A 23,809-nucleotide genomic window follows, 5' to 3' on the forward strand; every position below is an offset into this window, starting at 1 on the left:
ACATATATCACATATATCACATATATCCACATATATCACATATATCCACATGTGACCACACATTAAATTACCTTGGAGCTTCCACAGACAAACTCAGCCTTCTCCAAATCAGTTCTTTTCTCTCGCTGTACAATAACCAGGGCTGGGTGTGATCACCCATATTTTGAGGTATCACGTTCACCTAAGGGGGCTGTAGCTCATTGTTCGGGGGGTTTGCTGTAGTTCTGTGTATCATACACAAGAGGCTGGTGCCTCTGAGCCTGCCAAAGAGAAACGCCCTGCTCCATTCATTCCTTTTCAAGTAACAGCCCCATCTCTCCGGGGCTACAATTAATTTATCCACGTAAAATAACCTCGGCCACATGAATAACTCAAGAGGTTGGAGAAAGGCAGAGGGAGGCACTGAACTGAGGCTGCCAACAGCGTAACACAGCCAAAGGGAAAGCAGAACAGCCTCAGTAAACGCACTGAGGAGCCTTCACATTGAGGGCTCCTGGTGATGGATTCGGAGCGGGGAGCACCCTCTTGTGAGCAACACATCCACCTCTCGGTTTATCACCTCTTTGCTATGACCCGTGTGGAACACCCTGTGTTATGGCAAAGGTGCCCTATCAATATCTGCTTTGGCAAGTGCCACATGAAACCCTATCAGCTCGGATGTGTACACCAGAGCTCAGAGGAAAGCTCCGCACCGCGCCAGGGCATCACTCAGGACGCGGATCCCAACGTGGCCGCTTCGCTGCTCACCCACATTGCAGGGAACGTTATCCTGCTCCCAGGTACGGCTCCTTCCAGCCGCAGCCTGGCTTCCCTCCTGCTCCTCCTCTGTAGAGCAGTGGCTTAGCAACCCCCTCCAAAGGGGAAACGCTACCGCCAGCAGTGACTTTCCAGGCTGCAGGAAGCGGGACAGGACCGCTCGCTCCAGGGATGCTGGCAGGCTGCGAGCAGAGCCACATCCATCACCGGAGAGGAGACGGGGCCGGGCCAAGCCCAGTGCTGTGGTCTCTGGCACATCCCGTGGCAGCAGACCCCGCTCCCGCCACGCAGGCAGCATTCTTGTGGCAGGCTGCCGGTCCAGAGGAGATTCCAGCCTCCGATGGGAAGCTCTTGAAACAAAGCCCTCATTTTCCAGAGGCTGGGAAGCTCCCACGGAGCCGCCGGCCACCCTGACAGGTTGCTCCATCGCAGCTCTCCGGGATGTGGCTTAGGGATGCTACAGAGCCCCTGGATCCCACACATCGTCCTCTGCCTGCAGTATGGACCAGAAGCCTCACAAGGGCATAGGAACCACGCAGCTCATCCCATTGGACATTCAAGCTTGGATACCTATGGACTGTCAGAGGGGAGCAGCTTAGCCAAGGGGTAGCACGCTCAGAGGCTTGGATGGAATCAGCTGGGGAAGAAATAGTGATAAATCAATGCTTTCCTTTGCAAAACAGAGGTCTTAAACCACTTGTAAAGACGCTGGAAGACCTTTTCCCCCTCCTCTAGCATTGATCTAATGGAGGCCTTTCTCCACTGTGGCATGCACAGGGTTTGGCTGGGTATTGCTTGGCTGGCAAGGGAAGAAAGAGCCTCTGCGTCAGGGAACAAGGGTTTCCAAACAGAGCTCTAGCCTTGGGCTGGAGGTTGGCTTTAATTACACGTGTGCACGTGTCCTTTCTAAGGGTCACCCAGCTTGCTGCAGTGAGAACGCAGGAGCAGGCACTGAAACAGGCGATGCTACTGGTGTTGGGGGGGGGCTCTGGAGAACATAAGAGGCCTCCTCTGCTCTGTTCACACAGCAGCCCCTTGAGCCGTGGAGCCTGTTGTCCACCCCAGCCCCTCCTGTCCCACTGTACCCCGTGCAGGGCAGCATCAGTGCAGCTTCATCTGCCAGCCAAAGGAAGGAGCTTTGGTTTGGGGTATTTTCCCTGTTATTGCTGCAGGATTGGGTTACCTGCATGCAGAAGAGCCGATTAAACAGGGAACTCGCACAGAACGGTGCATGTCTGCCTGGTGAGCCGATGAGAAGCCAGTTCCAGCTCCCAGGTCCTGCTGTTTCCAGCCCCAGTTGTGGCTGGGGTCGGGATAGGGGCCCCTCATCCATGACCTATCAGGAGCAGAGGGAGCAGGGAGCCATTTCCCACATCCTTGTGCCCCCCCCAGCCTCACTGCATCCACCTCTTCTTGCTGGATCTCCTTTCCACAATGGACTGAAAGGAAAGGAACCCTGTTCTCTCCCACCTCCTGCTCTGTTCATCACCTCAGGACATTGTCTCCTGTTGATGCTCTGTACATCTCTCCCAGTCTCTGCTTTGTGTGGCCGACAGAGGAGCAGGTAAATGCAGGAGGCCTTTTCCCTTCCAGACATGCATCACCCCCTTGCCCTGCCCAGGATGAATAGAGCTCCCCATCACCAAGCTGGTACCTGCTCTACCCCAGGAGAAGAAACCCTCCCTCATTGATCAACTCTCTTCCCAGCATAGCATGAAAGAAAACTACACTTGTTTATAACCCAACTACAACCTAGAGGCCAGGAACCCTATTAACAGGCAGTACTCAACAGCAGGGACACTGGAGCCAACAAGATGAACGTTAGTGGGAGGGTAAATGGAGTCGCAAAAGGATGATGCTTTATTCCATACACAATTCATGCTCCAGACAAGCCCGGGCTGACAGCAACCTATTGCTCCAGAATAGCTGCTGCAACCCTCACCCAGGAGTCCCACCACCTGAGCATCCCATTGCCAGTATGGGAGCCTAAACCAAAGTGCATTCAGGCTTCAGCTGCAGAGGAGCAAAGGGCTGAAGCTCCCCCCTAACTCCAGGCATTTCTGTGCACCCAGCAGTTGAGCAGGACCCAAGCACACACGGTGCTTTGTGCAGCCACAACGTCCCTGTGAGCATTCACACACATGGGAGGGGGGGCACAATAAACACGTCAAGTTCAGCCCCATAGAGCAGACCCTCACAAAGCAGGGGGCACATCCAGCTCTGTTCAATCCGAGCTTCACATCCCACTGGTGACACTTTCCTGTCCCTCGGAACACCCAGCTGTCCCCAGTGAGGCAAGACTGGAGGTCATCTCCCAGCAAGAACAAAGCTTCTCAGCTGAGACTGAGCTCTTCTGCAAGTGCTGGCAACCTAAACTAGAACTCGTTGTAACCATCAGTATTTGAACTGGTTTCGGATGTAAAGCACAGCCACAAAGCGCACAAACATCAGTCATTTCTTCTAAGCACGGGGCCGATTCAAGCAGCCTCGGATGCTTCTGGGCTTCTAGAAAGCCCTGCACGAGCATTCCCCACAGGTCACACTGCCCACATTGCAGGCTTCAATGGACTTGTCTCACCAGAGAGTAACCCAACAAACACAAGGACAGCAGAAGCACCCACCTGCAGCAGCCGACTGCAAGTCTTGCTTTTTACATGGCCTCAAAACACATCAGTTGCCAGTTCCCTGCTCTAGACAGATGCTACTAAAAGCCCATAAAGGAACCGAGCTTGGAAGATTCCAGTACATACATGGAGGAGCTCCCTGCATCTCTTCAGCCCTGCCTGATGCTTTGGTTAGTAACTACACAACACCCAGCAGCAAAGCACAATGCAAAGAGCCAGCCTTCGCCCCAACATCAAACTACCCCAGACACCAACTCTGAGCTGGGAGCAGCAGCTCTGACCTTACCTGCAGTGAGGATGCTGCTGCAGCCAGGGTCTGCGGCCAAAAGCACTGCAGGAAGAGCCCGCTGGTTATCAAACCTCACCTGGGGCCATTCCCACCCCTTGGCCATCCACTCATCACTTAGCACATCCACATGGGTGGGTAAATGACTTGGATCAAGATAACCTGGGGGCTGAAGCCAGGCCAAAGAGGGCAGTGATCCAGGAAGCTCCTCTCCTTGCACCCCAGAGATGGGAGGAAGGCAATCCCGGCAGACAGTACTGCCTGCTGCAGGGTCTTTGCTGCTTTCCCATCTTTGCATCAGTGTAAGCAAAAACGAGCTTCAGCTGCTCGGTGTACAACGGGGAGAGTGGGGAACAACTATGTAGATAAACTGGTGTAATCAAGCAGTAGTAATTTGACAGGAGACCTTTCTATCTCCAACATTGTGGAACTAATACTTAAACCTTTACATCATCCCTTGCTAGGCAGCAGGGGGAAGATGCTCACAAGGAGGCGATGCACTGGGGCCCTGGATGTCAGCACCACATGGGATGAGTAGGGAACAATAAAAACAAGTCTCAAAGAAAAAAAGGCATTTTATTGAGGGGTTTCTTGTTCCAATCACAGGAGAGAGAAAACAGAAGCCATAATGTGTTTATATCAACCACAAGTTTAAAACAAAGTAGAGCAATCAAGTACAGATTTCTTCATCTAAATACACTGTGAGAAAGGCAAGCAGTGCTCTGATGCAGCAGGCGTTGCGCTCGTGCAAGAGGTTCCCAGGACACCAAGATCTTCTTGCTCTGCTCACACGCTTGTGCCTGCACTGAGGCACTTCATGTCTGCTCCTTACCAGCTTCCACATGCTCCATCACGATCCTGTTTCGAGTATTTGCCCTTCAAGAGATAGTTTGTATGCACCTTGAGCTGGTCTCACATCTCTGACAGAGATGAGGCAAGCAAAGCCCTTAAATCTGAGCAGAGCTCTGCCAAGCACATCCAGCCCCTCGCCCCTTTTATTCCCAATGGGCATGTGTAGGGACTGGCCATGTTATGGGAGCAGGGATGCTGCCCACGGCCACACGAGCCTGTTCCCCTGCTGCCTCTGCTGATGTCCCACACATTGGTCTCCCCAGCACCCCTGCGCTGTCAGTCCCTCCCCATCACCTCACCCAAGCGCCTGCCTCCCTGTGGGATGCAACCAAAGCAAAGCACCCTGCACCACAGCAGTGGCAGGACACGGTGTTACCCCATGGTAACACAGCTCTGAGCCATGGGGCTCCCCTTGATCCCAGCCCTGCACAAGATGCCTGCATGGCTCTCGCATCCCCCAGACCTCTTCAGAGGCACGATGCTGCATGGCAAACATCTCCTGGCCCTGGCTCCCACAGCAAGGATGGACCACGGGGGAGCTGGAGGCTCAGACAACAGAAAGCATCTTCCCTTCCCCATGTCCAGAAGGTCTCAGCTGCATGGACACACAGGTATACACAGGATGCTGTTTCTGGCTCAGGGGCTCTGGCAGCATCACCCGTTGTCTGCGCACCAGGAGGGTACCCACAGCACTGTCCATCACCACGGGGTTTATGGACTCCTGTGAACTCAATAACCACCGGGTTTTGCCTGCTCATCTGCCACACTTCTCTACATGAACTATTTAAAGGTACATCAAAAGACTGTAAAGGCACCAGAAGGGCTTACACCACAATGGTATGAAACACTCTCCTTTTAGTGCTGCTATTGATACCAAAAGCCTCTATGTACCAAAAGAGCCTGGAGGGAAGGGGAGCAATGCCTGGTTGACCCAATGCAGTTGCCAAGTTACGGAGCAATTTGTCAAGAGAACGGTAAAATCACTTTCCAGGTATCCCTGTGTCTGGAATACCACATCCCAACCTCCCCAGCAGCTCCAATTGGTTTCTCAAAGGCAAACACACACGGCGAGAGGGGCGTTTGAAGGAACTGATTGTTTCTGACCTGCTTGTGCAGAGGAAAGCACCAGTGGCATTAAGAAACTCCCACCCAATCCTTCCATGCTCTGTGCCAGAGGCCACGGCACCATCACTTCACCCAGTGCTGCATCCAAGGCTCGGCATAGGCTGGAAGGGGCTCCACGTGCATGGGACGTGATTTGGTCTTTGGTTGGCTGCTTCCTGCTGAAGTGTGTGTTTTCAATGCAGTGAATCAACAGCAGGTTGCCAGAGGTGGCCAAGAGGACACCCACCAGCAGCCCCAGCACAAGGGAAGGGTTGAGCATCCCTCATTCACACCCAGTTCCTCTTCAGCTTTGATGACTGCACCTCATCAATCTGTGATGTGGAAGCCCACGGTTTCTTTCTTTAATTCACTGATAAAGCATGTTATCTACAATGATTAATTTGCATCAAACAACTACTACAAGGGGTGGCCTAAGGGAGCCGAGTGGGACCTTCGACAGAGCTCACGTCCTAAATCCATCTCTGCTCGCTGTGAAACACAGCTCCGCAATACACTTGGCTCCTTCATGGAATCCTTCTATCATTGACTCCACGGCTCTGTTTATTCCCACATGGGGAACAAACAGCACGCCCCAGCTAAGGAACAATTGATTCACCAGCTTTGAGTGGGGCGGGTTGAAACCTCCAAAATGAGGGTTTGTTATTTCACTTAACTGCAATACAATAGGACTATCTCAGATGGCAAGAGATTCGTTCTCTTAAAGAGCAATTGTGATTGATGAGAACAGTGAATGGAAGGAGGACAGTAAAATTAATGTGGAGCAAGAGGGGTCTATGGAAAAGAGAACTGGTCCAATTAACAGAATAATGAATTTCAGCTTGGTCGATAAATGTAATCATTTGGATCCAATATTCCTTGTCTTTCATAAACTCTTTGACCTCATGCTAACATGACATTTTGATTAGGGGGGGGAAAAAAAACCCAAACCCAGAACAACACAAAGCCGAGCTGTCAGACATCAAACAGATAAAAAACCTGGAAACTGAGAGCTCCCACAGCAACTGCAAAGAGGTAAAGATGGAGACGATGCGTTTCCCATGGCGCTCCATAGGGACAAGCCCTGTGGCTTCTGCAACCTGGTGTTTTGCCAGCAGCCTGAAGAAACTAGGAAAGCATCAGTGGTGAAGTCAGGGAGTGACACGAGCTCTCCTTGGCCACACGTGCCATGGAAGGTGATGTGGGGATGCTGAGCTGAACGTGGCTGCTGCTCCATCAGCACGGTGCCAGGCTCGGCCGGGTGCGGAGGCCAGCACAGGCACATCACAAGAGATGCTCGTCGGGGTGGGGGGCTCCCCAGTCCAGCTCTATCAAGGCATCACAAGGACCCCAGGGTTAAGGCTTAAACTAAGCAGGTTTAGACTACAATGGGGCTTTTTTACAGTGAGGACAATTAGCTACGAGGAGGTTTTATCAGAGGTCGTAACAGGTTGTCCACTATTAACTTTAATCGTGAGGATAATCGGGAGGCTCCGGTTCGAACAGGAGTTACTTTAGGGCGGTCCTGCAGCCACAAAGACAGTCACGAGGGTCCTTTCTGCAAGCGTGTCACCTCCTGACATAACCTGGCCCCGCTCTGCTTGCCCTCTTTACCTGGTAGCTGCTGCTTAAACGAACGGACGCATCCGCACAGCAGCAGGATGCTGGATGCTGCAGGCGTGAACCGCGCCTGGTGCACGTCACGCTCACGGAGGTGGGAGCCTGGGGTCAGCAAGGGAAGCTCCAAGGAGCATAAGGAGGGAGCAGGAGGGCTCGGCCAGGTCCAGGCAGCGGCTCCCCCATTGCCCATCACTTGAAGACAGACGGAAACGTCGGGCAATCGGGAGACTTCATCTTCTTCATGAACTTCTTGAACTCCTTGTTCTTCTTGTCCCACTTGTAGATGGCCGTCAGCAGGTACTGGGTCTTCACCTGGCGGCCCATGATGAGGAAGTAGTGGCCGAGGTTGTCCAGTTGATGGCAGGGACAGTCAGCCCCGTTCTTCAGGTACAGCACCAGCTTCTTCAGGTTCTTCTTCCGGATGGGGCCCAGCTTCAGCGCCTTCCTCTTGCGCGGGACGATCATCTTGTCCCCATTCTCCTTCTTCACTTCCTTTATGGTCATCTTCAGAGCTGGAAAAGAAGCCAGAGAGAAGGGGAAAACCAATGACTCCTGAGCAGTTGACTGGCACAAAGCCTCTGCATCCCCCTGCTTCCCTCTCCCAGTGATGGCTTGACCTGCTGGCCACAAGTGGAGCCATCCCCATGGCCAGGTAAAACACTGATGGCCCTTCCCCAAAGCACGCCAAGGGCTTTTTATTTGAGAGGGAGACTTGCTCAAGCAGGGACATGCTCTTTGCTAGCAAAAAGCTGAGTAAACAAGGTGATTTCCCTGCTCTTTACGCATGGAGACTCTTGAAAGGGCCATTTAAAAGGTCAACCTGGCCTCTCAAGCATCTGTGTGCAGTCACTCCCAGCCCTTGGGTGGCTGTGGAACAGGTTTCCAAGCAGCGAACGTCTCCACATCGGAGCAGTGAAGCCCCAGCAAAGAGCAGTGCGGAGGCAGCCACGTGCCTGCCCCTTCCACCTACATCCTCCATGGAAAAATACTTTCCTCTTTGGGTTTCAGCGTTTTCCCCCAGTTAATTCCACTCAAATCCCGCTGTTCCTTCAGCCATGACCATGAAGAGGAATTCAGGGTACATGGGAGAAACGATGAAAATGTGTTGTGCATTAGAGCATCGCTTCTGCGCCATTTGGCTCTGCCTCGGGTTTGGGGAGAAGCACATGTGGCCAAAAAATTACTAACATATTTCCATCATCCGGGAGTTCACTTCATAGCTGCGGATGAATAGCGCTCGGAGAGGTGATGAATTGTCTGCTGTCCCCTCTCATCTGCCTCTCAGAGCCTGTGCAGCAGACAATGGGCGGCATCCTGTGGCTCTGGCAGGGAGATTGGTCCCTGCAGCATCGTTCCTTGAAGTCTTGTTCTGCTGGAACTGGGAGCAATGAACACACATTGCTCTCTGGGCAGCAGCTCTGCTCACCGTTCCAGACAGGAATGACAGCACAGTGACAGCCCTAAGGCAGCAGGATCACCCTCCTGCCCTCGGCCATGGAGCAATGGGATTTACCTGCCCGTGTGCCAAAAGCACCTGCTTGTGCTTGCCAAGAGCCCTCTCGTGTTGTGCTGCTCCTGTACAAGAAAACAGTCCAGGGCTGGAAACCTGAGCGAAGCTTTCACTGCATCTGTTTCCCAAATTGAGGGTGTTTAAGGAGCGGAAAGGACTCCAGCTTTAAGGAGCTAAAGACACTGAACCAGATCAGTTTGCAACAGAGCTGGAAAATGAAGCAAGTCGTTTTCAAGCAGCTCTAAGCTCCGTGACATTCATTGGGCAGCAGCGGCAGCAGCATCCTGCAATGTGAACCTCCATTTCTTTCTCCTTTCTGACTCCAAGCACAGCGGTTGGCAGAGCAGGAGGAATGGTTTAATACCAGTCATAAGGGACCCTTCCAAACTGGCTTGTTTGCAAATTGCTCTGCTCTGATCACTGCAAGTTTAGATCCTTGCTACTAAAGGAAGAAAACAATCTGGCAAAGGAGAAACCGCACAGCTCCAAGTACCACAGCCTATGGGGGACAAAGAGGGCCCTATGCTGCAGGAGCTGTTCCCTGTGCACAAGCCAGGGATGCCCATAATGTCCTTTCCAACCCAAACCATTCTGTGATGCTATGATAACAGAGGGAGTTTGCACAACCACCCAGGTAAAAGTCAGCCTGGCTCAAGGAATACCAGGTTTTGCTGGGGACTAAGCAGTCACACAAGCCAGAACAAGGGCATGATAACCACTGCTCAGCTCTCACCCATTGCCAGTGACCTGGCTCCCGGCCCCGCTATTCAGGCCACATTCCCCAAGCTCAGGCCTGCTTTATGGGCACAACAGTCAGTGCAGCAGGGCTGGACCCGCAGCTCTGGCATCCTCCTGCCCATCAGCCCGAGGGCACGTTCATTCCCTGCACCCCCAGCTCAGGAGCTCATCCACCACGGCAGCCGGAGGCAGCCCCTTGGCTCCCTAAGGCACAAAGGGCTTGGCGTGGGGAGCATCATGCGCCTCGCCTGGCATCCCCCCGGACCTGGGAACGCCGCCGCCAGCAGTGGGGAAGGCTCAGGCAGGATGGATCCAGACCTGGCTCCAGGATGCAAGGGAGCTGCCAAAGCAAACAGCTTCCTCCTGGCGAGCCCCAGCCCTGTGCTACACCGGGTCTGGTCAGTGCTGAGCAGAGGAGCAGGGATTGCCTCCGAGAGGTCAGGATGCGTTTGCTCGCACAGATTCAATCCTCAGCCATGGATACCAGCTGCAAGACATTGAGGTGCTGGAGCGGGGCCAGAGAGGGGCAATGGAGCTGGTGCAGGGCCTGGAGCACAAGTGTGATGGGGAACGGCTGAGGGACCTGGGGGGTTCAGATGGAGAAGAGAAGGTGATGACCTTAAAGGTCTTTATCAATCTGGTTGATTCTGATTCCAGGGGTGGCTGCTCCATCACCAGCCACAGCTCCCACTGGCAGGGATACAACCCCTTAGACCAAGCCAGGAACGGGGCCCCAGTGACAAACAGCTCCTATGAGATGGTACCAGAGCTCTGTTATCCCTAATGCAGAGAGAACAGGGAGCACTGGAGGTATAAAAATGTCCCTTTTTATCCCTGCTAATACAAGTCTGTGTGTATGAAAGTGTTTGCTCGCTCGGACTCAAATTACTCTTGGCAGCAGCAGCACCAAAGGCCCCGCAGAGCTTTGGTTGGGGTCCAGCCTGACAAAGCACAACTCGTGTTTCCTCACTTGGAACAATTCCTATCAACCTCCCTCCAGCTCCCGCTTCCCAGCGTGGGCAAAGAGGAATCCCAGGCAAACCGGGCACACTGTGTGAGTGCTGCTGACCCCAACCCTAGCACTCGGGTGCCCTCTCCACACCCCCAAGGGATGCCCCGTACCGAGGCACCCCACTCATTGCCATTGCAGGCACCAGCCCCTCTTCATCATCACGCTGCAGCCTGGGATCATCCCTGCTGCTGCTCTCCTGCCTGCATAGTCAGGGGCCCCATTCCAGCACCTCAGGGGCAGGGGAGGGAAGACGAGAGAAGGGAAAGCTCTGCTGCTCCTTCAGCCTCGCTGCTCCTTCCTTTAGAAATCACTCAGAAGGAGGAAACCTGCCAGAAGACACATTAGGGCTGTAACGGGAGAAGGCTGCAGGCAAGGAGCTGTCAGTCAGGGGGAAAAACAAACAGCGTGTATTGATTGCACTGCAGTCCCCCGTGCAGCGAGAGCCCTCGAGCAGGATCCCCCCCGGACCCCAGAGAAAGGGCAGAAACAATAAATAACATCACTAAGAGAAACAGAGAGTGGAATGAAGCCAGGGCCAGCCCAGCACAAGGAGGGAGGAACAAGCCCTGGCTGCAGCACACGGAGGCTGGGGGATGCGGGGCATGGGAGGGCGATCGCATCTTCAGCCTGCATCCCCCCCGGGCTGCACCAAAAGCTCAGCTCCGGTTAGCCCAGTGCCCCCAAACTGGTCCTTCCAGTGTCTGAAGGGGGCTACAAGGATGCTGGAGAGGGACTCTTCATCAGGGACTGGAGGGACAGGACAAGGGGTGATGGGTTCAAAATGAAACAGGGGGAGTTCAGGTTGGAGATAAGCTCTTTAGTGTGAGGATGCTGCCTCAGCAGCTCATCCAAGGCTCTGTCCTGGTCCCTTTTCCTCCCAGTCTCCCTATGCTCACAGCTGGATGCTCTCTTCCTTCGCTGTCCTCCAGACCAGCATCCCTCCCAGAGCTGTTACGCAGCCACCTCTCACCCTGGTAGACCCATGGTGGACAAAGTGCTCCTCGTGTCCCATCTGTAACTGGGAGAGAAGTGCAACCCCACAATAACACCGCTGCAGGGACCAGCGCAGCACACGTTAGTTTAAACATTTACTGTACACGTCTGGCTCTGGTGAGGGTCTGTAACCTGTCAACTGCCAGCGTTTGCCTTGGTGGAGGATGTGCAGGACAAATCTCAGTTTATTCTAGTGCCAGATAAACAGCTCTCAGTGAGAAATCACCCCATGACAGCGACTAAACAAAGATCCGAGGGCCACGCACTGGGCTTTGCATCCTGAAGTCAATGCTGGGGCATCCCCAGGAGCATCCTGCACTGCCTTCCCTCACAGGGAAGACCTGCAGCACATCTCCTCACTTGCTCCAGCTGCGCACATCTGGAGGCAGCTCTACCCACACCCAGGACCCTCCTGGATGGGAGGAAAACCACAGTGACAGAAGGAGGAATGCAATGAAACCTCCATCAGTGAAAACCCACGCGAGCAGGTCTGGTGGCAGGGAGGAGCTGGGTGACAACAGCATATCCAAGCCACAACCAAGTCTTCCATCGTGAAGGCAGAGCGAGCGCTCTCCCCTCTATTTGCTGCTCCTGGTACCCGGTAACCCTATATCTGCCCACTGCTTGCCAAGAAACGTTTCCATCCTCTGGTTGCTGTCACCACAATGTTTCCCCATAACCAACACGCTCTGTGGGCAATTCAGCATCTCCGAGGCCATGAATTCCTCTGGTTTGGCCCCTGTTCCCTGTTGTGTAACTGGCCCGAAGCTCGAGGAGGGTATTTAGCAGCAGAGGCTGATGCCAAGCATGGGGTTGAACTCATATTGCACTTGCCCAACAGTGGGGCACCACCTCAGCTTGCTCCTTGTGTGGGGAGGCACAAGGTAGGGCAGTGACCCATCAGCAGCGGAGGTCCCCAGGTCTGCTGGGGACCCCATCCAGGAGCACGGAGCTGCCTCCAGTCTCTCCCCAGGGATGCAATGGGGCAGCTCCTGTTCCCCCCATCTCCTGCTCAGCCCCACGGTGGGGTGAAAAGCAAACCCCATTCCCAGCCACCGAGCTCACGCATCCATCACCCAGCACATTCCTGGGAGCTCTTACATGGGTGTTCCCGTCGATGCTTTGCTCTGTTAGGAAAAGCCCCGGCTGAACTCGGGGCTCCCGGCATTCCAAACCCGCAGGAGAGCAGACTTCATTTCCAGCAGCGAGGGGAACGCGCCGGCCCGCAGAGCACGTTTGGGTCTGCACAGCGCGCTCCGGCGCAGGGCATATCCAAGTGCTAATCCCCAAGGAATGCACACCTTGTTCAATATGCCTTTAACAACCTTCCGGGAAAGCTACATAGCCCAGAAAGGATGCCAAAACCAGCTCATTCTGGGTTTGATCTCGGAAAGCCAACCACTGTCCCTGCGATGCTTTTGCTTTTACCTGAAGTTCTGTTTACCTACAACTGTCTGACTCACTCTCACAACACGCTTAAGACGCAGCTTTCGAGTAGCTCTGCGTTCTTTAAGCGTGGCTTCGGGTGTTTTACACCTAGGTTTGACATTGGATAAAGAGAAACCGAGCCGTAACAGCCTGGAGGAAGCTGCTTTACCCCTCCAAGCAAGCAGAATGAGAGCCCATGCTACCCATCACTCCTGCAAGCATATAGCAGCAGGGTTAAGTTACAAACCCCACTGAGCCCACCAAAGAACAGGCACTGCCGCTTCTGCCCCATCCCCAGACCCACACCACTCAGTTCCCTGCTTGCAGCAGGGGCCCCACAGCATCCCTGCATCAGCGCATGACCCCACACTGGGGCAGGGTGGGATGCTCAGCACTGCAGGTGGGTGATGGAGGAACACAAGCGCCGGGCCCCACTGTCCCCATCCTTGGGTGCACTGGGCTGCAGGAGCCGGACACATCCTGGACGTGTCCAGTCCTGTCCCATCCGCCACTGATGCGCGCCGACACTGACATCTAGAGGCACGCTGGCCTCGGGGAAGGACAGTGCTGCCTGCAGGCACGGCCACATCGCTGGTCCCAACACGCAGGGACACAGCGGTCCAGCACCCAGCCGCAGCATCCCTCCGGTGCCCCCAGCATCCCTCCTTACCGAACTCGCTGGCACACAGATGCTCCACGATGGCCTCCGACTTCATCTCGTTGTCACAAGGGGGACACACGGTCGTTCCTGGCAAGAGGAGAGCAGAGGTGGTGAGGAGCTGGCTCAAGGCACCGGCTGCACCGTGCTGCGATACCGCTGCCCTCCAGCCTGCCGTGGGGTGCCAGCCCCACAGAGCAGCACCCTGCTGAGGGTCAGGAGAGCCTCCTGCCAGCCCCTTTCCAGCATCGCCATGGCCAGGCACAGGCAGTGCCAAGAGCGAGGGCAGGGCTGGCAAGGAGAGGGGTGTTGAGGGCCAGGCACTCGGCTGAGGGCAGCCGCTCGCCATGGGGCATGGCCCACAGCCCGCTCACGCTCCCTCCTTGCACTGTGCCAAGCAGGCACACGGTGCCCAAGCCCTGCCCGGCAGCAGGATGGTGCCCTCGTGCTGAGGGGCTGCCCCAGAGCCGGGCAGGGAGGTCAGGATTGGCTCCCCCTTAGTGCTGGGGACTGCCACATGGCAAGCCCATAGAGCAGCACCGGTTGGTGATGGACCCACAGCTCTCACACCCTGCTTTAGAAGCTCCTCCAGCACAACCCCAGGAGCAGACATCTTCCTGTTTGTGTTTTGAGCCCGGCTACACCCTACAGCCCCATGGCTCCAGCGGAGCAGAGCCTCCACATCATCCCCTTGGGATGATGGTTTCCAGCCCAGGAGGTTTCATTGGGATCACATCACCCAGACACTGAGATCCGTTTCCAGGCTCCCATCTCCAAGTGGAGCAGAGACCACCCAGAGGCACGGATCTGTGAGGCTGAGTTGGCTGAGCCAGGGAGATGCTGCTCCTGGTCCAGCAGGACGAGGGCTCATTCCCACACAAGGGAGTTATTCTTGGGGCTGAAACATCTGCAGGTCCCTGCGTGCAGACGGAGCGCTCGCCCCATCCAGCAGAACCCACAGCGCTGCTGGACCAGACACCGGAGCGCTCTCCCAGAGGGAGGGTGCCGAGCCACGACCCATGCCACCTACAGAGCAGAGCCTCCCCAGCCACAGCTGCCCCCCGGGGTTTCAGGCGAGACATTTGTTTTCTGTGGCTTGTTCTTCCCCTCTTGCCTCCCTCCCAACGGGTCCTGTGCCAAATGCTAATTCCTGGGGTCATGCACCACGTCTTTATTAATCACACATGCAGAGCAACCGGCCCTCCAATAGCCCCAGTGTCTGCAGGCCCCAAAAGCTGGTGTCTCCATCCCTAAGAGCCGCCTGTCTCCGGGGGAAATGCCTTTTCCACGACCCTAATGTCACGTTCACGCGTCCCAACCCAGAGAGACGGAGGCAGGAGCCAGACTTCAGGGATGTGATGACGTCCCCAACGCTCTATTTTTAACATCAGCATCAGGATGCTTCCCCCTCCCTCCCAGGCTGCACGTTGGATGAGAGGGGATGCTACAGTGCCTGCTGCAGTGCCAGGAGTTAGCGACCGTGCTGGGGACCACCCTTAGGAACAGACAGGTACCTGCCAGCATCAGCTCATCCCCACACATCCCATTGTGCAAAGCACTTCCATGTGCCTCAGCAGCCAAAGGGCGCATTAGGACAGGGGCTGAGCCCACACGGGCCAGACAGACAACGCGCTGCGCCCGCCCTAAGAGCTTTCCAGGCAACCAAAGGAATGAAATGGGAATAAATTGGAAACTCGGAGTCATTGTTCCCTGGTGGAACACGGGCTTTGCTCCAGCAGCCCCAGGAGGGCTCTGGCACCACGGGATCCCACCGTGCTGCAGCAGGGCCAGCAGCCACCCATAGGGCAGCGCATCCCTCCCCTTCCCACAAACACGGCTGCCAGCCACGTCCTGCCAAAGCTCTGCTCCCCATGGACAAACCTCTTCCCTGTGGATGTCCCAGCAGCAGCCTCCGCCACGCACGCATCCCACTGCCGCATCCCTGCTGGGCCGGGGGCTGCCATGGTACCCAGCGCTCGCCATGGCAGGGATGCGCCTGCAGGGCTCACGGGGACACTGCCCCACACCAAGGGGAAGGGAAACGCTTCCCTCCTATGGGACACCCCATCACACCAAGGTCAGGAGCACAGCCACCTCCTGCCAGTGACACCTCTACTCCTAGCACAGCCTTCGCCTGCTTCTTCCCTGCTGACCGTTTTCTACTGCCTGGCTTTAGAGCCAGCTTACTCCAGGGGCAGGGGAAGGAATGTGTAATACTATATTAATCTGCAACTCCCCTGATGCATCCTGCGGGCCTGCAGGCTTTACCGCCCCGTGCTTAAGGAGAAAGGAATTCTGCAGGTCAGCTCTTTGAGAGGCAGGAACAAATTCCAATTTCGAGGTGTTAATGGGGGGGGAAAACACAGTGAAAGGGCTCGTTCTTACGAGTGCCCAGAGAGAAGGGGGGACACTGCTGGGTTCTGACCCTCTTGGGATCAACAGGAAACACAGCCCAGTGCTCAAGACCAAAGGGGTCCCACCTGAGCGTCCCACCTCAATGGTGCCATCAAGACAGGTGATCAGTAAGTTAAACCACACAAGGAAAAGCTTTGCAGATGCTGCTTATTTAGAAGCCTGTTCCCAGGTCTTGGGTGATTAATGCAGACATGAACGACCTGCAAACAGCTCAGACACTGTTTTGGACCTTGGAAGGGGGGCAGCTCTTCAGCAAGCTCAGATCTGGCTGCCCAAGGAGCAGCTTGGCTGCAAGCCCTAGGGAATAAAAGTGACCTTTGCACCCGCAGCACAGGACACGGCTGTGGTCTTGACCAAGGGTCTAGGTTCACACGGGACAGATGAATTTAGAGCCTTCCTGGAAAACAAAGAGCTTCCTCCAGCCATGGCGTTAGCGAGCACAAGCCATGGCAAGGAGGCCAGCGTGGGTGCCGCCGGGCGGAGAGGATGGATCCAAAGGGAGCAGCCAAACCTCAGCCCCGGCACGGGCACACTCATCTCACCCCTTTGCCTCCACATGCCCCTGTCGAGACACAACAGGTTGCTCCCCTTCTGTTCCATGACTCTGAAGGATGAGTCCCGCTGGGATGAGCAGGATAACCCCTGCGGGCTGGGGGAGCCCAGCCCAACGTGAAGCCTTTGTCTGGGATGGTAACTGCACACAAGTGGTCACTGCAAAGGGCCACGTCCCCTCCAGATGAACTCCGAACACAGCACAGAAGCCACAGGAGTTGCTCAGCCCCATGAGTGGGTCCCCCCCCTCCATCCCCTGCAAGTGAAAGCAGGAATGCCCATCCCTTCCAATGGGGCTCCGGACACGGGGAAGCATCGCCCTCTGCAAACATCCCTCCCTGAGCGCTCCGATGCGGAATGCCGGAGCGGCACCGGGATAATCAGTTACTGTGAGTTTTGAGCAGCAAGCTGCACTCATTGCAACTCGCACAAACAAGGCAGGCTGGCACTCAACAGCCCTGCCACACACATGGCAGCAAACAAGAACCACGTCCCCTTTCCCCAGCCCCTTCTTCTCTCGCCCCCGGGGCTGCTCAGGAAGCAGGGATCGCTCAACACTGTGCCGGTGTTACTGTCACTACTGACCCTGGTCAGGCAGTGTTTTTGGGACAACGGGGACACATCGCACATCCTTGTGCTGCCAACAACAGCAGGAGTCCAGCTCGGGAGAGAAACCACTGCCAGGGCAGAGCAGCACCTGAGGATGGAGGGTCAGAGCCCTGGTCCATCATGGGGACCAGAGCGGCCACAAACCCCCCGTGCCCCTGCACCATCTGCCTCAGGGCCTGGCTCTGGGATAGAGGGATCCTGCCCTCCTCCCTCATGGGCCGCAGGACCAGAGTTCAAGTGAGTCTCCTCCTGCCCCAAGACCCTTTTAGTCCTGCACAGCCCCTCCTGGACCAGCACTTGCCCCATCCACCCAGAGACAAGCACCAGGAGCAGGGCTGCAGCACCGCTCACACCTTACCTTTGGGCCTGGAGACCTCGGTGGCATTGGGGGCTGTCATGGCAATGCAGACATCATCCTGGGGGAACTGGTCACACTTGAGCATCTCGGGCCAGAAGAAGCCAAAGAACTGCATGACGGGCTCGCAGGAGTCACGCACGGCCTCGCAGAGCCAGCGGCACGGGTACACCGGCCGGTCCAGGCAGACGGGGGCAAAAAGGGAGCAGAGGAAGACCTGGGTGCCCATGTGGCAGTTCTTATTGAGCAGCGGCACCCAGCTGCTCGCCTGATGCTTCACCTCGGCCATGGTCTCGTGGTCCAGCAGGTTGGGCAGCACCATCTTATCGTAGCCCACGCTGTGGCACAGCCGCAGGTCTGCGGGGATGGCCACGCACTGGTGGGGCTTGGCATAGAACCGCCCGCCGGGGTAGGGGCCCAGGTCGGACTGGTAGCTGACATAGTCGTACTCGCTCCCCCCGCCGCACGCCACCAGCCCGGCGGCCACCGACACCAGCGCCCGCAGCGCGGCGCCCCGCACGCCGCCCATCGCCGCCACGGTAAACCCCGACGGCGCCGCCCGCTGCCGGGGCCCCTCCGCTGCGCCCTGCCCGGGACCCCCCCCCCCTCCCCTCCCCGTCCCCGTTCGGAGCCGCCCCGACCCCGCCGCTGCCTCCGCTCCCGCCCCGGTCCCGGTCCCGGCCCCGGTCTGGCCCCGCCGCGCCGCGCCGCGGGTTTGTGAGCCCCCGGCAGCCAATCAGAGCGGCGCCGCCCGCCGCGCGCTCTCCCGCGGGTGTCAATCAATGGCCTCAGGAGCCAATCAGCGGCCGGCACCGCTAAGGCCCCGCCCCACCCCTCCCGGCCCCGACGGCGCCGAGCGCCCCCGGGCAGGGAGCTCCGTGTCCCGGGTCCCGTTCCCCGTCCCCCGTCCCCCCCTCCAGCGGGTCCCGGTTCACCGGCAGGTGCCGTGTGCGAGCGGCGGGGCTCGGCGGCACCGGGGAGCCCCCGAGGGCTGCAGGGCTTTCCGAGGCTGCAGATGTGCGCGAGGAGCTGGCCTGGGCCGTGCAGGGATTTCCCTGTGGACAAATTCCAGCAAAACCTGTGGAATTTGGGGAAAAAAAAAGCCCAACAACAAACCAGGAGAGAAGTTGGTCTGTTTCTTAAAGAGGAATCGCACCTGGGAAAGAGGGCTCCGGTCCTGCCGGGGCAGCGGGAGCTGTGTGAAAGCAGCCGCTGTGCGCACAGCGGCATCCTCTGCTCCCCAGCAGCATCCTCTGCTCCCCAACAGCATCCTCTGTTCCCCAACAGCATCCTCTGCTCCCCAGCAGCATCCTCTGTTCCCCAACAGCATCCTCTGCTCCCCAGCAGCATCCTCTGCTCCCCAACAGCATCCTCTGCTCCCCAGCAGCATCCTCTGCTCCCCAGCAGCATCCTCTGCTCCTCAGCAGCACCTCTAGTCCCCCAGCAGAAATCTCTGCTCCCCAGCAGCATCCTCTGCTCCCCAGCAGTACCTCTAGTCCTACAGCAGAAATCTCTGCTCCCCAGCAGCATCCTTTGTGCGACAGCAGCATCCTCTACTCCCCCAGCAGCACCTCTAGTCCCCCAGCAGCATCCTCTGCTCCCCAGCAGCATCCTCTGCTTCTCAGCAGCACCTCTAGTCCCACAGAAGAATCCTCTGCTCCCCAGCAGCAGCAGTGCCAGTCCCTCACCACTTTGTACAAGAAAAGGGCATGTGTAGAGTGGATGAGCAGCATTGTCAGCCCCAGGTCCAGAGCTCAATGGGGGGACTGCTTCTGCCAGCTTCTCAGGCCACAGCTGCAGCCACGCACCCCACTGCAGTGGGCAGGCATGGGCTGCTGCTCTCCCGAGGGCCTGCAGTGCCTTGCTGCCCTCCAAAGCCAAGAGCTGGGCACGCTGTGGCCCTCCTCACAAGCTGGGGCAAAAGGAGCCATCTCAGTCCCCATGTGCCCAAGATCTGGCCATCGGGTTGCCCACTTGTCCCTGGAGCTCCCCTGAGCTCCCTCCTCTGAACTCATACAATGCTCCCGTTACTCTTGCTGCCTTTTGCTTCAACAGCTCGTGCTGTTTAAGACAGGAACTACACCTCGTTGAGAGGTAAATGGAAGAGGCTCTGCTGCCTGGAAGCATGAAAGAGCCACTTTCACCTGCGGGCTAGCAGAAGAGAGAGGCCAGTTAGCACTGCTAATGAAGTGGAGAATTCAGCAGTAAACCAGAGGAGCCTACGACATAGGTGCCAGCAGCTTAAGAGGCAGCTGGATGGAGCAGACCCTCTCCTGCTGCTTGGGCTCAAGAAACGGGAGCAAAGCACCAAGAAACTGCTGCAGAATGGACTTCTCATCCCTTGGGAAACTCTGAGAGCCTAGAAGATGCTTTTACCCAAATCAGTTTAGAAACACTGAGACATCTCATGAGACTGTAGAAAACACAGCAGCGTCCCTGCAGGCACAGAAACATGATAGTGATGGAAACATCATAGATAGGATGGGGACTTGGGAAACTCTGATTGGGAAGTTGGGGAGCTCTCCAAAGGCAGCAGTAACACTGTGATAAAACCAGTCAGGATTCTGGTTATCCCAGCAGCATCCTCTGTGTGACAGCCGTATCCTCTGTGTGACAGCAGCATCCTCTGTGTGACAGCAGCATCCTCTGTGTGACAGCAGCATCCTCTGTATGACAGCAGCATACTACAGCCTGAGTAGTGCCATAGAAACATGACAGTGATAGAGACATCATAGGTAGGATGGGGACTCAGCTGAGTCCACACGGAGCATGGAAACCATCCTTCTCATGGGCACTGCAGTGATGGGTGATGCTGGAGCACCCCGCACTGACCCTGGGCTGGCTGTACCCTCACCAGGCCACAGGCCAATGCTCCTGATCCAAGTGGGAAGGCTACAGGACAGCGTTTGGCTGCAAAACCCATCCACGCTCAGAGCCTGGACAGTTCTTGAACTCAACCCAGGAAGGGCCTTTTGCTGGCTCCCTTCTCTCTTCTGTACCCGATACCACATCCCCAGCAGCAGCGTTGGTGGGAATCCCGGCAGGAATTGTCCACTGGAATACAACTGCCCAGAAAATGGGTTTTCTTCAAAAAAAAAACCAAAAAAAACAACCCAATAAAACCAAAAAAGCAGAAGGGAAAAAAAGGCAGAAAAAAGCCAACAGCTCTGGTCTAGACCACTAAATTGCTTAATACACAGTACGAGGCCTCTTAAATAGCAGCTGCCCAGAAAGGGCTGCTCTTCCAACAAACCCCTTCCAAACTGGGCATTAACTTTTCAGAGGGAAGCCTGTGCAGCCGTTCCCATTCACAGTTACGTTGCCCACTGGTTGTGAAATCTCTGCATAGCCTCTAATGTCATCGTTTCACTTTGCTTTACAGCCATTTATTGCTGCCGCTCCCACAGGGGTGAACGTGTTCTTATGGAATAATGAGAGGCTTTGCAATGTGCCCATTTTGCCTCTCCCCAGTGCTCCCCTCCCCTTTCAACAGCCCCATTAGCTGCGCTGCTTCCTGGCTCCATTGTTCACCCACAACCTGCTGGACCACGCACTCTGCCCCTACCAAAGATCCCTCTTCTCCACATCCATCCACATCCACACCCGTTCTCATCCATGTCTGCATCCATACCCACATTCACATCCATCCCCATCCATTCACATCCACATCACATCCACATCCATTCACATCCACATCCATCCACATCCACATCTATCCATATCCACATCACATCCCCATCCATTCTCATCCACATCCATCCACATCCACATCCACATCTATCCATATCCACATCACATCCCCATCCATTCTCATCCACATCTATCCATATCCACATCACATCCACATCCATTCTCATCCACATCCACATCCACATCCGTGTCCACATCCATCCACATCACATTCACATCCACATCCACATCCATCCACATCTACCCATATCCACATCACATCCACATCCATTCTCATACACATCCATATCCATATCTACATCCACATCCACATCCATGTCCACGTCCACATCCATCCACACCCACGTCCATATCTATCCACATTCACATCGCATCCACATCCACATCCATGTCCATGTCCACATCCATTCACATCCACATCCGTATCTATCCACATTCACATCACATCCACATCCACATCCACATCCATGTCCATGTCCACATCCATCCACATCCATATCTAACCACATTCACATCGCATCCATATCCACATCCCCCATCAGTGAGCACTCTGCATCGAAGGGACACTTGGGGTGGACGTGCCCTTCCACCCCTTCCTGGCCTCCCTGCTCTGCCCTGCCCGCACAGCCCTGGAATGCACGTTTCCTTCCGTGCCACCCCGGGAAAGAGGCAGGCGTGGGATAATAGAATATATTAGCCCTGAGCCCATTCAGCTCCGGGCTCTTTAGGAACAATGCCTGCTAACTGAGCTGATTTTTGCCAAATGACTGCCTTTCGTGCATGAGCAGCAAAGTGGAGCCCCCAAATAGTCCCCACAAGCGCTAGGGCCTAGGGCCCATTGTTTTACTGCTGTGGTTGAGGGCATGGAGGAGTCATGGCCTTGCCTGCCCTGGCATTTCTGCCATGGTTTCCCACCGTCCCAGCCCCAACAGAGGCGGCAGTGATGGTGGAGATGAGACCAGCCGGGGCTCGTGGTACCCACGTTGCTCCAGGGAAGGGATGCAGCCACCCGCCAGGTCCCCACATGGGACATCCTCTATCACCCCAGCGCCATGGGGCTGTCACACCTCCTCCTGCAGCAGGACAGCTCCTGGGCTCCCAAGGGGGTATTTGCTTTAGATCCCAAAGCAAAGGATGCTGCCATCAAGCAGCACCAGGATCGAGGCAGGCACCAATTGCAGCCGCTGTCTCCTGCTAGTGTGAAATTAGCACCATTAAATGCTAGAACAGCACAATCAACAAAAGCTTTACTAGCTGAGATAGCACATAAAGAACTACGACAGCTAATGCCTTCAGCACTGCTGAAACTCTGACCGTCTGCCCCCTCGTCCCAGGAGGGAACTGATGGCAAATATTTACAGGGGCTTATAAATATTTATCCTGTAATAACTTGCTGCATTACAGCACATTCTTCTCTCTGAGGCTCAGCTTTGCCCCAGACCAGGTGCAGGCTGCTGAGAGGGTCTGCAATGTATATAAAGTTTGAATAACATACAGCGAGCGCCGTAAAATAGCCAGCAGCTGAGGTGCTCGTGTGAAATAGGGCTGCCAGTCGTTCCTTAGCCAACAAAAGAAGTATGTGGCTGGGATCACAGGTGTGGAGGCACCTCGGAATGGTGCAAACCCCTTCCGTGCTGCCACGGAAACCTGGGAAGTGGTGCCGGTCCCCAGGGAGCCGTAAATCACAGCGAGATGAGGCCCATGGTGATGGAGCAGACAGGGACCTGTGCCTGCTTCAGTGAGGGGAAGGCCAGGTTGGATATAAGGAAGGAGTTCTTCCCTGTGAGGATTCTGAGGTGCTGGCACAGGTTCCCCAAAGAAGTGGTGAATGCCCCATCCCTGGCAGTGTTCAAGGATGGGGCTTGGAGCAAGCTGCTCTAGTGGAAGGTGTCCCTGCCCATGGCAAGCGGCTGGAACTGGATGAGCTTTAAGGTCCCTTCAACCCAAACCAGGCTGGGATTAGCTGATTTTATATAACAAGCACCACGCAGCATCCCCTCCCCAGCCCACAGCACCGGTTCCCATTCCCACCACGAGCACTGCGCTTCATCTGCTGCCCAGCACAAGCTTGGCCTGGAACCAGCGTTTCTGTTGCGGTGTCGTTTCATCTGTCTGCAGGCCAGATATTCACCTTCCCTGCAACCATTCCTTTGAGCCATCCATCCCCTTCTTTACTTAACTTGTTCATGATGAACGACTCGCAAGAGCAGAAGCAGCCTTCGGTTCGGAAACCACGCGAGAGTCTCCGAGCAGCACCAGCGATGGAGTGTCTGAACCTCTTCCTAACAGGAATAAATAAACAGCCTGGAAAGGCTCCATTGTGTGTCTTCTAGGTTGCTATTTTCTTAACCCTGCCTCATTAAGATGGATGGAGTTTCTGCTTATTAGTAATTTGGCAAGTTCCTCTTTGTGCACGCTCCACACTTCTCGCTAATGACGCTTTGCTTCAGCGGTTAACAAAAGAGACTTCCAACTTGGTCAGTGAAAACACAGGCATGCACTTGGGGCACTGGGATGGAAAGCCCATGTTCTGGAGATGTGGCAGACAAGAAACTGCAGGGAAGCCAGGGAAGGAAAAGCTGCTGATCATAAAACCTTTCCTGACATCCA

The 23,809-nt window shown here is 55.7% G+C and overlaps 1 protein-coding gene across 1 annotated transcript; it reads right to left on the reverse strand.

Annotated features, from left to right (window-relative positions):
- Window positions 1-6,903: 6,903 nt before the first annotated feature.
- Window positions 6,904-18,063, reverse strand: SFRP1 (secreted frizzled related protein 1). The gene is made up of 3 exons (XM_057418125.1): window positions 17,513-18,063; window positions 13,591-13,668; window positions 6,904-7,751 (listed from the first exon to the last, which is right to left on the reverse strand). Exons 1-3 carry the CDS (start codon window positions 18,036-18,038, stop codon window positions 7,429-7,431), a joined length of 927 nt encoding a protein of 308 aa, XP_057274108.1. The 5' UTR covers window positions 18,039-18,063; the 3' UTR covers window positions 6,904-7,428.
- Window positions 18,064-23,809: the final 5,746 nt, after the last annotated feature.

This window comes from Pezoporus wallicus, unplaced genomic scaffold, assembly GCF_028554395.1.
Source record: "Pezoporus wallicus isolate ANWC-B61680 ecotype Strahan unplaced genomic scaffold, APGP_CSIRO_Pwel_v1 contig_9913, whole genome shotgun sequence".
NCBI lineage: Eukaryota > Metazoa > Chordata > Aves > Psittaciformes > Psittacidae > Pezoporus > Pezoporus wallicus.